This window comes from Oryctolagus cuniculus, chromosome 9, assembly GCF_051225735.1.
Source record: "Oryctolagus cuniculus isolate XC-2025 breed Fujian yellow rabbit chromosome 9, ASM5122573v1, whole genome shotgun sequence".
Lineage (NCBI taxonomy): Eukaryota > Metazoa > Chordata > Mammalia > Lagomorpha > Leporidae > Oryctolagus > Oryctolagus cuniculus.
In genome coordinates, this window is record NC_142875.1 from 72,731,983 (window position 1) to 72,745,688 (window position 13,706).

At 47.2% G+C, this 13,706-nt stretch overlaps 1 protein-coding gene across 1 annotated transcript in view; it reads left to right on the plus strand.

Annotated features, from left to right (window-relative positions):
* The first annotated feature begins 328 nt into the window (after positions 1-328).
* Positions 329-13,706, plus strand: part of FOXO1 (forkhead box O1) — a 107,314-nt gene continuing 93,936 nt past the window's right edge. The window contains exon 1 of the mRNA XM_051831745.3: positions 329-1,381. Coding sequence (XP_051687705.2) covers positions 734-1,381 — 648 coding nt within the window. The 5' untranslated portion in view covers positions 329-733. The remainder of the gene's footprint in view (positions 1,382-13,706) is intronic.

Genomic DNA, 13,706 nt, shown 5'->3' on the forward strand with positions numbered 1-13,706 from the left:
TGGTTTGCCTCTCAGCAGTCAAAACAGTAAGAGGGCGAGAGACTCGCAGAAATACTCGAGAATTACCAGAAAATAATCACAAAAAGAGAGAGAACGTGCGTGTGCGCCAACGAGAAAAACACCCCACTACCCCCCTACCAACCCACAGCCGCCTCCTCGTGGAAAACCGGGCCCCTCCCCAGCCCTCTCCCACTGGCTGCTTGGGCGGCGGTGCCGCGCGCCCATTGGCTGCGCGGGCTGTCAATCGGGGGCGGGCCGGCGCGCGCGCCGCCGCGGGCGGGGGGCGGTGGCAGATCCCGTAAGTCGGGCAGCCGCGTAGTTGCTGCTGCCGCCGCCGCCGCCGCCGCCGCCTCCAGCGCATTCAACAGGCAGCTGCGCCGCGCTCGCGCCGCCGGCGAGAGCGAGCGGCCCGCGGTGTCCGTCCGTCCGTCCGTCCGTCCGTGGCCCTGTCAGCAGGAGCGCGGCCCTGGAGCTGCCCGGCTCTGGCCAGCCGTCCTGGTGGTGCAGCGAACCCGGAGCAGCCTTGGATGTTGATGGACCCACGAAGTTAAGTTCTGGGCTCGCGCGGCTACTCCGCTGCTCCTTCCTCCCGGTTTCCGTCAGCTCGCGGCACTGACTTCGTCCTCCCCCCATCCCCCCAGGATCTCGGGCCAGCCTTTGCGCCCCCTCCGCTCCGCGCTGCGCTCCCCCCCTTCTCGGCTCTCCGGCGGCTGGGGGAGGGGCGGGGGTCACCATGGCCGAAGCGCCTCAGGTGGTGGAGATCGACCCGGACTTCGAGCCGCTGCCCCGGCCGCGCTCGTGCACCTGGCCGCTGCCCAGGCCGGAGTTTAGCCAGTCCAACTCGGCCACCTCCAGCCCGGCGCCGTCGGGCGGCGCGGCCGCCAACCCCGACGCCGCGGCGGGCCTGCCCCCAGCCTCGGCGGCCGCTGTCAACGCCGACTTCATGAGCAACCTGAGCCTGCTGGAGGAGAGCGAGGACTTCCCGCAGGCGCCCGGCTCCGTGGCGGCGGCCGCAGCGGCGGCGGCGGCGGTGGCGGCGGCCGCGGCGGCTGCCACCGGGGGACTGTGCGGGGACTTCCAGGGCGCAGAGGCGGCGGGCTGCCTGCACCCGGCGCCGCCGCAGCCCCCGGCGCCCGGGCCACTGTCACAGCACCCGCCTGTACCCCCCGCGGCTGCTGGGCCGCTCGCTGGGCAGCCGCGCAAGAGCAGCTCGTCCCGCCGCAACGCGTGGGGCAACCTGTCCTACGCCGACCTCATCACCAAGGCCATCGAGAGCTCGGCCGAGAAGCGGCTCACGCTGTCTCAGATCTACGAGTGGATGGTCAAGAGCGTGCCCTACTTCAAGGATAAGGGCGATAGCAACAGCTCGGCGGGCTGGAAGGTGAGCGGCCGGACCGGGGCGCGGTGGGGCAGGTGCGGGGGTGGCTGGGCGGGTCGCGCGGGCGGCCGAGGGCGGGTGGGAAGTGGCAGGTGCGGGGGCTTGCCCGGGCGGAGGGGAGGCGCGCGCGCGCCGCAGAGTTGCGGTGGGACAGGCACAGGGGCGTGTTGGGGGGGAACTGAGGCGTGAAGAAAGTGCGTCAGGAACTGGGCGTCAGAGCGGGCAGGAAAGTTTGCCAGTCAGAGAGAGAAGGTTTCACGCGGAGCGGCTGCCCCTTTTGCCTCCCGGACCTCCGGCGGGGAGGGCGGCTCCTCTCCGCCCTCGCAGCGCGGGGCCGTTTCCGCCGCGCCGAGCGGTGGAGGGGGCGGCGAGGGGGGCACCCAAACCCGGGGGGCACGGCTGCAGGTGGAGGGGACAGCCTTGGGACGGTGCGGGGTCGGCCGCGCCACTTCTGGAGGCCGATGCGCTTTTGGCTTTGTTTTGGTTTTATCCCGGGTGGCCTCGGGTGCTGGGGTCCAGGCGCGCCGAGCCCGAGGGAGCGCCTCCGACACGTGCGAAGGGGCGGCCACCGCCTGCGGAGCGCCGGCGCCCGGCCGCGCGGGGCGAGCTAAGTTCAAGTGTGACCCTCGGCGGGGGCGGGCGCCGGCGGCGGCTGGGGAGGGGCCGCGGGCGCAGGAAGCGAGCGCCTTTAAAGGGCCAGCGCGGCGGGCCGGCCCCGGTCCACGCAGGGAAGCGCCCCAAACATGGGCTTGGCCACGGTGTGAGGCTAATAATTAGAAACACGGAGGCAGGCCAGGGTGGGTGTGTGTGTGCGCGCCCGCGCGCCTTTTCTTGGCCTCGCCACCTCAGTGTTATGAAGCGCTGGTGCGCCGGTGAGGGCCGACGCAGGGGGTTTTGTGACCCTTGCGGCCGGGGAAGTCGCAGAGGAGGTGCGCGTCCGGGCCACGGCAGGACATCCTGAGCGAGGCTGGCAAAGACTCGGGTGGGGGGTGGCTGGCGCATCCCTTCCCCGCCTTGAAGGCCGCGGGAGGACGCGCTCGGCGCGGGCCCCCGAAAGCCGACAGTTTCTCACGGTTTTGGATGTGAAAAGACTCGCTGCTTGAATCAGACCCCTTTCTCGCCTCGCCTGGCCCCTTAGCGTGACTGTACGGCGTAACACGGAGTGGTCTTCCCCGCGCGAGCGTTACAGCGACTGGCTCACATACCCTGTCGGTTCTGTGGTTAATGTGTCAGAAAGGTCAGCTTCCTCACATCTTATTGAGGTTCCTTGGAGAAGGAGTCAGGACTTTATTTTTCCTAACAGTGTTTAAGAGTAAAAGTATCACTTATAACCTCATTAGTAGGCATTACGTGCAGTTTTGCCAAGTGGTTCGTAAAAGTAAAGTGCCTTCTTGCTGTAGGCTCCTTGTATCTTGTGTTCTCAGTCACAAAATGAAGATTGTCAAATCCAATTTCACTTAGTATTGGAATTTAAGTACTTGACTGATTTGCTCATCTATCAATTCTATTTAAGCTATTAAAAAGCATTTGCAATTAAATTTTTTTTTTGACATTCAGAGTACTGTGTGTACTTAGCCATTCTTTCACGTCCTTGGAAATGGATACAACTTACTTCAACTTGCTGGAGTAGCTTTCTTTAAAGATAAGGGCAGTGTTTCAGGATATTTTTAGTTTGCCTCTCAAGGCATTGTCAAGGTATTCTGACACTAGGAATATAACTTAGAACTTTTTAAGGCTTAGACTTTATATGTATGTAAACTCTAAGGTCATATCACCCCCTTAACCATTTTCTTAAGTTCTTGTTTTAACATTTTTTTTTTAAAGATGCAGGTATAATTTTGTATTTTAAAATTGTCTTTAGGAGAGCTATTAAGTGCTGAGTAGGGACCATGTGCTGAGTGGCAGCTCCCAGAGGGAACTCCGAGCCTGGCCTTGGGAGGGAGTAGTCTGTGTTTGTCAGATGAGTAGATGTTTCAGGAGTAATGAAGAATCAGTTGGTGCAAGTCAGATTCCAGCAAGTGTATTTTCAGTTTGAGTAAAAGGGTATTTTAAGGAAAAAAAAAAAAAAAACCTGAACTGTTCTAACTCATAACTAGTCTTCTGGTTAGACATTTCATAAAAATGAGTTACTTGTTAAAACCGAGTTTCACTCTCAGATCTGAAAGACTCTCTTGCTCTGAAGATTTATAAAAAGGACAAATTGTACTATGTGACTTTTAAAAAAAAATCCTGTTCTAAAATGCAGATTAGCCAAAACTTAACTGTTTTAGGAGAGGCTGTTTTGGAACAAAATATTTCCTGTGATTTACTACTGGGAATTAAAGCGAATCTTTAATTAAATATAGTTTCTTGTGCTTGACTTCCTGGGGCCTGCCTGAGAATTTGAAAGTCATTTGCATAGGACCGAAGAGTTGCAAAGCTGTTAGAGTTCAAAACCTTCTTGAATAGTTGCCAGCTGGCTATATTTGCGGGATATACATGTAGTGTGTGCGGATGATATGTTAAATCTCATACACTTGTTTTAATATTGGCTAGAACTGTCATGAGGTCACACACAAAGTAGAACTAAAGACTGGAAAATCTGGGATCTTTTAAGGCTGGTGCGGTATTTATAAATAGTGAAACTCAATTTCCATGACTTGTTTTCTCATATAGAAAGTTTTCTAAAGCTTGGGAAGTAGTATTGTGAACTCTTTTTTTTTTTTAATGGCGGTTTTGAGTTGACTTTTTTGGTTTTGATACTATTTGATGGAACATATAATTTAGATTAAAAATGCTTTGACTATAACCGTTATTAATGGTACTTTTAGACTGTTTTTATTGTGAATTAGCTCAGATATTCTTTAATTGAGAATGAAATTTATTTTGGTCTGGTTTGTGAACTGACAGTATATTTTTAGATTCACATCTATTCTGTGATTGGGGTTTTTTACTCCACAGATGTGTAATTTAGCCACTGAGATCCCATTAGGAAGCTGGCTGTCTTCTGACTGCATAGCCACATTTAAGTTAATCCTGGTGAGAATGATTAGAGGGCCTGAGAAATCTTCTAGTTTGTCAGTGAAGTTACCTTAAAGGAAACCATTTTTTGGTAGTCTGGCGGAAATTTGAATATCTGTATTTTTAGAGGCCAAAAGTTAGCCTGAATCTGCAGTGAATGTCTTAACGACTAAATCAGTTTATGTTAAAAAGTTCCAAAATACATGCTAAATTTGAATGCCTTACGTGACATTCAGAAGAACCTTCTTTTTGCCTTTTACATACGGTTACATACGGTTTTGTGTCAGTTGTTTGGGAGGATGGAAGGGAGAGTAGCTCCTGTTTTTGAGTAATAATCAGCTTTTTTTTTTTTTTAAAGTGGCAAACATTTGAGCACTGAAGAGAAGACATTTTAATTTTTATGTAAACTTTAAAAAAGTTGAAGTTCTTTGAGACCCCCCCAAATTGTCAAAAGGTTGTCATGTTGGCAGTAGACAGACATGTCCTGGATTCCATGCTGTGCACAGGGAATGTTCTCAATGTCTGGCTGAAGTCCGGCTAGGCCCAGGGCAGGAATACTCAAAGGTTAACTTAGAATCCCTGGTAGACTGCAGGTGTTTTACCTGTCTTCATCCAAGCTCCCAAACTGCAGTTTGTGGTAGGCTTGGGAGCTGCTGTCTGTATTTACCGGGAGCTCGAGCTATTTGCATTTTTCTGGCCCACTCTGCCCTTGGAAACTACCCAGTACCCTGGCATAATGGGAATTTACCTGGTATGCTTTTGTTTTTGAGGGAGGGGGTTGTTTCTGTGTGTGCTGTAGCTTTGGAGCTCCCTGGAATCCTCTTGGAAAGACAGTGCGAAATTCATAATGATTGGAGAGAGCAGAGTTTCCATTGTGCGGAAGGCAGCGTAGATTTGTCCCTGCTTCCCCAGAGTTCCACAATTTACATTGACCTTCATAGCAACAATTTGTAGAGAGCTGTCCAGACTCAACAGGATCTCCCTTGGTTCAGGTAACATTTTCCTTGGTGCACACAAGATTTTGAAGTTGTGTTGTGAAACAGAGAGGACCAGATGAACTTGAAAAATGTTTATTTTGATGTTGAGTTGAGGAAGGCTTGTATCCCAATGGATGTGCTGTATACAAAGAGATGTGTAAGAACTCTTCTTTTAGCTAATTGCTAGCTAACAAGTCAGTCAGTGGCACAAGCATTCTGTGTTACTTGTTGTCTTCTAAGGAACATAGGAAACTGAACTTACATTTTTGTACATTGATAATCTTACACAGTTCAGCCTTTAAAAGACAACACTTTTTCCCGCTGGTATTCTAGTTTACTCAACTCAGTCTGCTTACAGTTTCAAACTTGTGAGATAAGCATCACAATGTTGAATATTGGGTGAATTATGCTTGCTGCTTGGAAGGCATTTGGCCACCTTCTGTTTTTCTTTATCCATCTTCAAGAGATAAAGGCTTAGAAAAAGCAAAAGAGTAAAGCAAACTGGATTTGCTATTAAGCCTAATAACAATTGGGAAGCTACATCTGTGGCTTTTTTTCAGCATGTCAATTTTTACTTTACCTAAATAAGGGCGTAAATTCAACGTGAGTCCTTTATTTCAAGTGAGAGCTGTGAGTGTTTAGCCTTTGTAACCCTGATTCTGGTTTTTGTTCTGTTGATTACTGAAACTGTACTCTTGATGGTCGGGAATCCCTGAAGGCTGGGACAGTGAAGGATGTCTGAAGTGTTCCCTTTTCTCGACTTTGCTTTGAGCAACTGTTTCTAGTTGGGCTCTGTTGCATTGCTTTGTCTTATCTCCCCAACCCCCATTTTTTCTGGCTTCTCAACTGACTCCCCGTTTTTCCTCCTCTTACCTTGCTCCCTTGTTGTGGACTTTCCCTAGGTAACTTCCACCTCTATTGCCTATGTCCCAGTTACCCAAGAGCCCTAAATATCCCACTTTCACCTCAAATTAAACATGTTTGAAACCAAACAATGTATTTCCCCTTAATTCAGGATGTGATTCCCATCTTGAGGTCCCCATTAGGTTCCTGGTCTAGTTAGCCTTTTCCCTAGTTTTCAGACCTACATGTTCACTCTCTTCTCTGTTTAGTGTCCCCAGGGGTCTCTTAAGCTTTTCTTTTCCCAGCCACTGACCATTCCCCTAGGCTAGCTCTTATTTCAGGCTTGGCCATCTCATCCCTGGAACTTGGATATTTTCGCGTCCTTCTGGAAATTCTGCAGATCTTGCTTAGTCTGCAAGGATCAAGTCAGTTCACCAACTTCCAGTCTTGGCTCCTGCCCAGAGGAATTTTTGCCTTCTCTGAGTGAATGCTTGGTAATCTCTTAATTCACACAATTTAACTTGAATGTCTGCATGCTTTTGTTTCTCCGTTATATGGGTAGGGAGAAAAATACTTCCTTGGAACATGCATCTTTTATATTTCAGCTTTTGTTGTGTAATGGTTATCATAAAATGCATCATGCAGAATAATTTAAGTGGTATAAGTAAAAAACTGATTATTTCTGATAGATGTTCAACGTGTCCTCCACCAATTTGTTGAGAAATGTTACTGTGTATAAGATGTAGTGCTAGGTGTTTTTGAATGACATATGACTCAAAAGATCCAGTAGGGAGACTAGAAGTGACATGTAAATAATATGGTACCAGGTAGGAAGTGCCTTGAAGAATGAAGATGTGTAATGACACACTGAACTGGGCCTTGAAGATGGGAGTATTCCCCCAAGATTTCACTGTGCAGGAAGGTTGAAAGAATTATACATCGGACATCCATATATTTACCACCTAGTTTCTACTACTGCCAGTTATACTTGTTTTATCATAAGTTTTCCTTAATTAAATGGACACCCATCTTCCTATACATCAACTTATCCTTTTTTTTTATTATTTTTTATTTTTTTTAATTTTTTTTTTTTGACAGGCAGAGTGGACAGTGAGAGAGAGAGACAGAGAGAAAGGTCTTCCTTTGCCGTTGGTTCACCCTCAAATGGCCGCCACGGCCGGTGCGATGCGGCCGGCGCACCGCGCTGATCCGATGGCAGGAGCCAGGTGCTTCTCCTGATCTCCCATGGGGTGCAGGGCCCAAGCACTTGGGCCATCCTCCACTGCACTCCCTGGCCACAGCAGAGAGCTGGCCTGGAAGAGGGGCAACTGGGACAGAATCCGGCGCCCCGACCGGGACTAGAACCCGGTGTGCCTGCACCGCAAGGCGGAGGATTAGCCTAGTGAGCCGCGGCGCAACTTATCCTATTTTTAAAACTTAATTTTGAGATGATATTCTGGCATTCATAAACTCCTGAAAATAGGGGAAGCATTAGTTTCTCTTAGTGATAGAAATGCATAGGCTGAAAAGTAACTCCTGATAAAGGAGTGTCTTATCAAGTATAAACTTGGATTTTACGTATGTTAGAAAAGTAATACTGTGTTACAGGCTGAAATCATTTTAGGAATACATTTGTATACAAATAAAGAGATCCATGGAATGCAACTTAAATCTAGTATACAGCATTTGATTTCAAAACTGACATACAGAATTTCATAACACATAAAGGTGATTATGTAATTGACTTATGTTAATGGTTGGTGTTTATGAAATATTTAACTCTTTGCTTGTTGTGTTCTTTTTTCTAAATTAAAAAAAAATTATTTGAAAGGCAGAGGACCATGGTGGCGGTGAGGGAGGTGGCGATGGGATTTATTTCTTCTGCTGATTCACTCCCCAGATGCCCCCAGTAGCTGGGTCAGGCCAAGACCAGGAGCTAGGAACTCCTGGGTCTCCCATGTGAGAGGCAGGGTCTTAAGTACTTGAGCCCAATACCTGCTGCCTCCCAGGGTGTGTGCAGTTCAGGAAGCTAGATTGAAAGTGAATCCTTGGCTGGCGCCAAGGTGGAGGATGGCCCAAGTACTTGGGTCCCTGCACCCACATGGGAGACCAGGAGAAAGTACCCAGCTCCTGGCTTTGGAATGGCGCAGCACCGGCCGTGGCAGCTATTTGGGGAGTGAACCTACAGAAGGAAGACCTTTTCTCTGTCTCTCACTAACTCTGCCTGGCAAAAAAAAAAAAAAGAAAGAAAGAAAAAGTGAATCCTGGACACAAACCAGCCACTCTGTCATAGGATGCAGGTGTCCCAAGGGGCCACTTATCTGTGCCACAACATTTACTTCAGCTAGATTTGTTCTTCAAAATTAACTTTCGTGGCCAGGGTCCAGGAGGCAGAGTGATTCAAAGAAAGGAAGATTATTATATGAGAAATTCTGAATTGAAGTTAGTAACCTTAAAATGTACTTAAAGCAATTACAAGGTAAAGTTATGTTGGCTTACAAAGAAGCTTCAAAACTTAAATGTCAGTTATAATACTGCCTTGACTAATATTAGATATGCTTGACAGCTTTCTCATAATTTATTAGTATCCAGTAACCCAAGTGCAGGAATGAAGATTAAAAAGAGATGTTTTAGTGAATCCAAAGGAGGTTAAATTTGGAAGGGTATAAGTGAAATAACTGGATATTCAGAATACTTGGAATAAGTTAGACTAGCTTGTGAAGAGCTACAAGACAAAGGTTTATGCAGTACAAATTTGTATTATGGTATAGGAGAAGGACAAATGCAGATTTTAAAAATGATGAAGCATTTTAGAAATGAGTGTTGAAGTACAGAAAGCTGTTTTACTACTGTGTTGATATGTATAGTAGCAGACATTATTTTTTGAAAGATCCCCTTGCTGGAGGGTGGGAGATAGACTAACAAAAATAGATTGAGAAGCCCACTATCATACGGTGGGGTTTTAACATGCACATTACCTCCCACATGGAGAAAATAGCTTTTAGTGTGAACCAGGACATCACACTTGTGTGATTGTTAAACTAGTCAAAAATAAAAATCAACTAGGAAACAATATGGCTTTGCCCACTCTGAGTTTTTTTATTATTTATTTATTTATTGACAGGCAGAGTTAGGCAGTGAGAGAGAGAGGTCTTCCTTCCGTTGGTTCCCCCCCCAAATGGCCACTATGGCTGGCACGCTGCGCTGATCCAAAGCCAGGAGCCAGGTGCTTCCTCCTGGTCTCCCATGCTGGTGCAGGGCCCAAGCACTTGGGCCATCCTCCACTGCACTCCCGGGCCACAGCAGAGAGCTGGACTGGAAGAGGAGCAACCGGAACAGAACCGGCGCCCCAACCGGGACTAGAACCCGGTGTGCCGGCGCCGCAGGCCGAGGATTAGCCTAGTGAGCCGCGGCGCTGGCCTCCCACTCTGAGTTTTTACTGCTACTGATTTTGTAGGTCTAGTGAAGTTCAAAGTTACAGTTTGTCTTTGGTCTTTTTGATCTGTGAGTGGGGAGGTGGGTAGAACATCTTCAACCCTCAGCTCCTCATCTTGGTTCTCATTTTGAAGGGAAGGTGTAGGGTCTGAGCTCCCTGAAGGAGGAGAGGTAGATTTTGCTTTATAGCTCTCTTGGGAGGCAGACCATTTCTGTTAAGGTAGCATGTTTCTGCAGAATCTTTCTGGTGACTTAATTCTTAGGGCCAGCAAAAAGTGTTTCTGCCTTCTCAAAGAGTGGCACCTCTGAAGTGTTGTGGCTCATTTGTCAACAGAACTCCCATCTGGGAAGTGCTGTTGTCTCTAACAAACCTTACTTCCCTTACACATCCCTTGGCCAGCCACACTAAGAAATCTCGAGACTGCCACCTTTCAGTGTGACTTGGTTCCAACCTCTTTATATAGATCTTTGAGATCTCTCCAAAAAGGAGAATCTTTTTCTGCCATGAGATATTTTTCCTGATATTTGTCTTAATTACAGTTTTGTTCATTTGTGTGGCTTAAGTTACAGAACCGGTCCTGATAATATATAATATAAAATGACCTTAACAGCTGTAGAGATGCTACCCAGCTTCATCTGATTAAAGCTGTGCCAGGATGAGAAAGAGGGTAGGAAAAGAGGGGTGGCCTGTTTTCCAGTTGTTTTCTCTTGTCTGATTAAAGACATTTCTTGGCCAAGCAGATTTTTCTTAATTGCTCTTCACAAATCTGGAAAATGGGTCATGGTTTTATATGTATCTTTACTTTTATTATGTCAGAGTCCATAAGCATCTGAGTTGAGAACAAATGTTTTCTGTTTACAGCCATGGTTCCCCCACTTTTTAAAAAAAGATTTATTTACTTGAAAGGCAGAGTTACAGTGAAGCAGAGAGAGAGAGAGATTGATCGATCGATCAATCTTCCATTTGCTGGTTCACTCCCCAAATGGCTGCATCAGCTGAGGCTGGGCCAGGTCCAAGCCAGAGCCTGGAACTCCATCTGGCTATCTCTTGTGGGTGGCAGGAGCCCAAGAATTTGGTCTACCTTCCGTTGCTTTCCCAGGTGCATTAGCAGGAGCTGGGTCAGAAGTGGAGTAGCCTGGACTTGAACCAGCACCCGTATGAGATGCCAGCATTGCAGGCAGTGGCTTAACCTACTGTGCCATGAAGTAGGCCCCTTGGTCCCCCCTCCCCGCCCCCCCCCCCTTTTTTTTTTTAAGATTTTATTTACTTATTGAGATGTAGAGTTAACAGGCAGAGAGAGGGAGAGATAGAAAGAAAGGTCTTTCATCTCCTGGTTCACTCCCCAAATGGCCCAAATGGCCCAAGCTGGGTGGATCCAAAGCCAGGAGCCAAGAGCTTCTTCCAGGTCTCCCTTGTGGGTGCAGGGGCCCAAGCACTTGGCCCATCTTCTACTGCTTTCCCAAGCTATAGCGGAGAACTGGATTGGAAGAGGAACAGCCAGCACACAAACTGATGCCCATATGGGATGCTAGTGCTGCAGGTGGAGACTTAGCCCACTACATCACAGTGCTGGCCCCAGAGTCCCCTTACTTGAAGTTAACACTACTATCCTGTTCCTAGAGGGGCCTCCATTCTGGGTTTGCTTGGTTATCAGTTTGAAAGCAGTTCAATGAACCTGGCATCGGAAAGGGAGGAGGTATGTGGTTGCATTTTGTAACTGCTAAGAAAGCCAGACGGTGATTAGACCTCCAAGTCTTACTTAGATCCTAGGCAAGAGAGGAGTCTGAGGAAGGAAGGAGGTGAGGGGAAGCTGTTTTGGATGATGTAGGATAATACAGCAGATCTCTTAAGTTGTTTCTGAAGTCTTAGCTGGGGCATGGAGACACTGAGCCCTGCTTCTTCTATGTTTTCCTCCTCCCCTTTCATATCAGTTTTCCTTTTTTTTTTTTTTCTTAATTGGGTTTATTTTGTTATTTGAAAGAGTTACAGGGAGAAGTAGAGACACAGAGAGAGGTCTTCCATTCGCTGGTTCATTACCCAAATGGCCTCAGTGGCCGGAGCTGAGCTGATCTGATCTGAAGTCAGGAGACAGGAGTGTCTTCTGGGTCTCCCACATGGTTGCAGAGGCCCAAGGACTTGGGCCATCTTCTGCTTTCCCAGGCCATAGCAGAGAGCTGGATCAGAAGTGGAGCAGCCAGGCCCATATGGGAGGCTGGCACTGCAGGTTGGGGCCGTAACCCACTGTGCCACCCCCTTTTTTAATCATCAAAATGAGTGTTTTTCCTCCACTAGGCCCCAGAAAAACCTGCAGTGCAGATGTCTGAGAGAAACCTATAGGTTTGAGTACGGAATCCCCATGCAAGGAAGGATCTGGCCTTTATGATTGCATAGTTGACAAGGGTAAGAGTGAAAAAAGAAATGCATTTAGACTTCAAATCCACTTTGGAGAGAGAAATTATAATGGGACCATCTAATTCTCAGGCTTATAAATACTGTGTGTCCTTCAAAGCTTGAAAACCAAATAACCACATAAATATTTGGGAATAGTCTATACAAGTAAATGTCAAATGCTTCAGATAGTTTGGTTGCTTGGAAGCAAGGTCAAAGGAAATGGTTTGCATATGGTTTAGCTAGAGATCTTTATTTTGGCAGAGCCTTGGGTAGTGACAGTCACAATGTGGATTTTATTGTTCTACTGAAAGTTTTTTCTCGGTTACTCTCACACAACCTTAAGTGTAGGATTGTATAAATAACATCAAGATAGGTGCTTTCAGTCACCAGTTTTTGCATCAGAGGTGATGCAGCTTCTTAACTCTTGCAGTGAGGGTTAATTTGCAGAATCATCAGTGGGTTCAGTGTCAGGTTTCAGCCCTCCCCACTGCAATTTGGGTACTGAAGAAACCCAGTTACCTTAAGCCAAGAGTTACAGTTACTTCATCTGTGGACATCAGGAAGCTCCCTCTCTACAGAGCCAGCTCCCAGGGGGTGAGGGGGGCTGGGGAACTGGGAGAACTTGTAAGTATCAACTGAGGTTGTTTGTGTACTCAGTACCAAGCTGGCTGCATCTCTCTAAACTTCAAAATAAGATTTTTTTCTCCAGATGGGTAGGTATTCAGGTTATTAAGAAATTCACATGCAATGAAGGTGAAAACTGTCTGTGGATCATCCTAGGAGAGTTTTCTGTAATCTGTGTGATTGGTCTCTCCAATCTTTTAGGATATAATTTTCAGTGGCTCATTGTGACATTAGCACACCTGTTTTTTTAATTTCTTTTCAGTGAATGACATAAATATATAGATTTATTTATTTGAAAGGCAGAGTTAGAGAAAAGGAGAGACAGAGATCTTTGATTTGCTGGTTTACTCCACAAATGGCTGAAACGACCTGGACTGGGCCAGGCCGAAGCCAGGAGCTTCTTCTGGGTCTCCCACGAAAGTGCAGGGGCCCAAGGACTAACGCCATCCTCCTCTGCTCCACTGCTTTCCAGGCTCCTTAGCAGGGAGTTGGATTGGAAGTGGAACAGCTGGAACAAAAGGGGATTCAGGTGCTGCAGGCACCCTCTGCGCCCTTAGTGCACCTTGAACATGAAATTCCTTTGTTCCCATTCTCTTGTGTTACCTGTGTGCCGGAAGTGATTTCTTGAATTTGTGAAATTTTTGAAATAAAATGATGATGTAGGCCTGGACTGATTTTTATTATATGCATTTGTATTAAGGCTTTCATATTATGATAGAACACTAATTTTAAACACTTAGCATTTGATAGCTTTATGTTTTACAGGAGGTCATCAAAATGGTTTTCATTGCTTTTTTTTCTCTCCTATGGTATTTGGTGTAATTAAAAATTAATGCCAAGGAAATTTATCAGGATTAGAAATTCCTATAATTAGGCATGTTTGATGTGATTCACATCCTCTCTTTGGGTCTATGATTGGTACTTCCCCAACTGTGACCACACTGCTCTGTGGTAGCCTTCCTGTAGGATTAGATCCCAGTAATCCTGGGATGTTCCCTTCAGGTGCTTTTTATATTTCTTAAATTGCCACTTTTAACGTGCTTCATTGTCTGAGTTT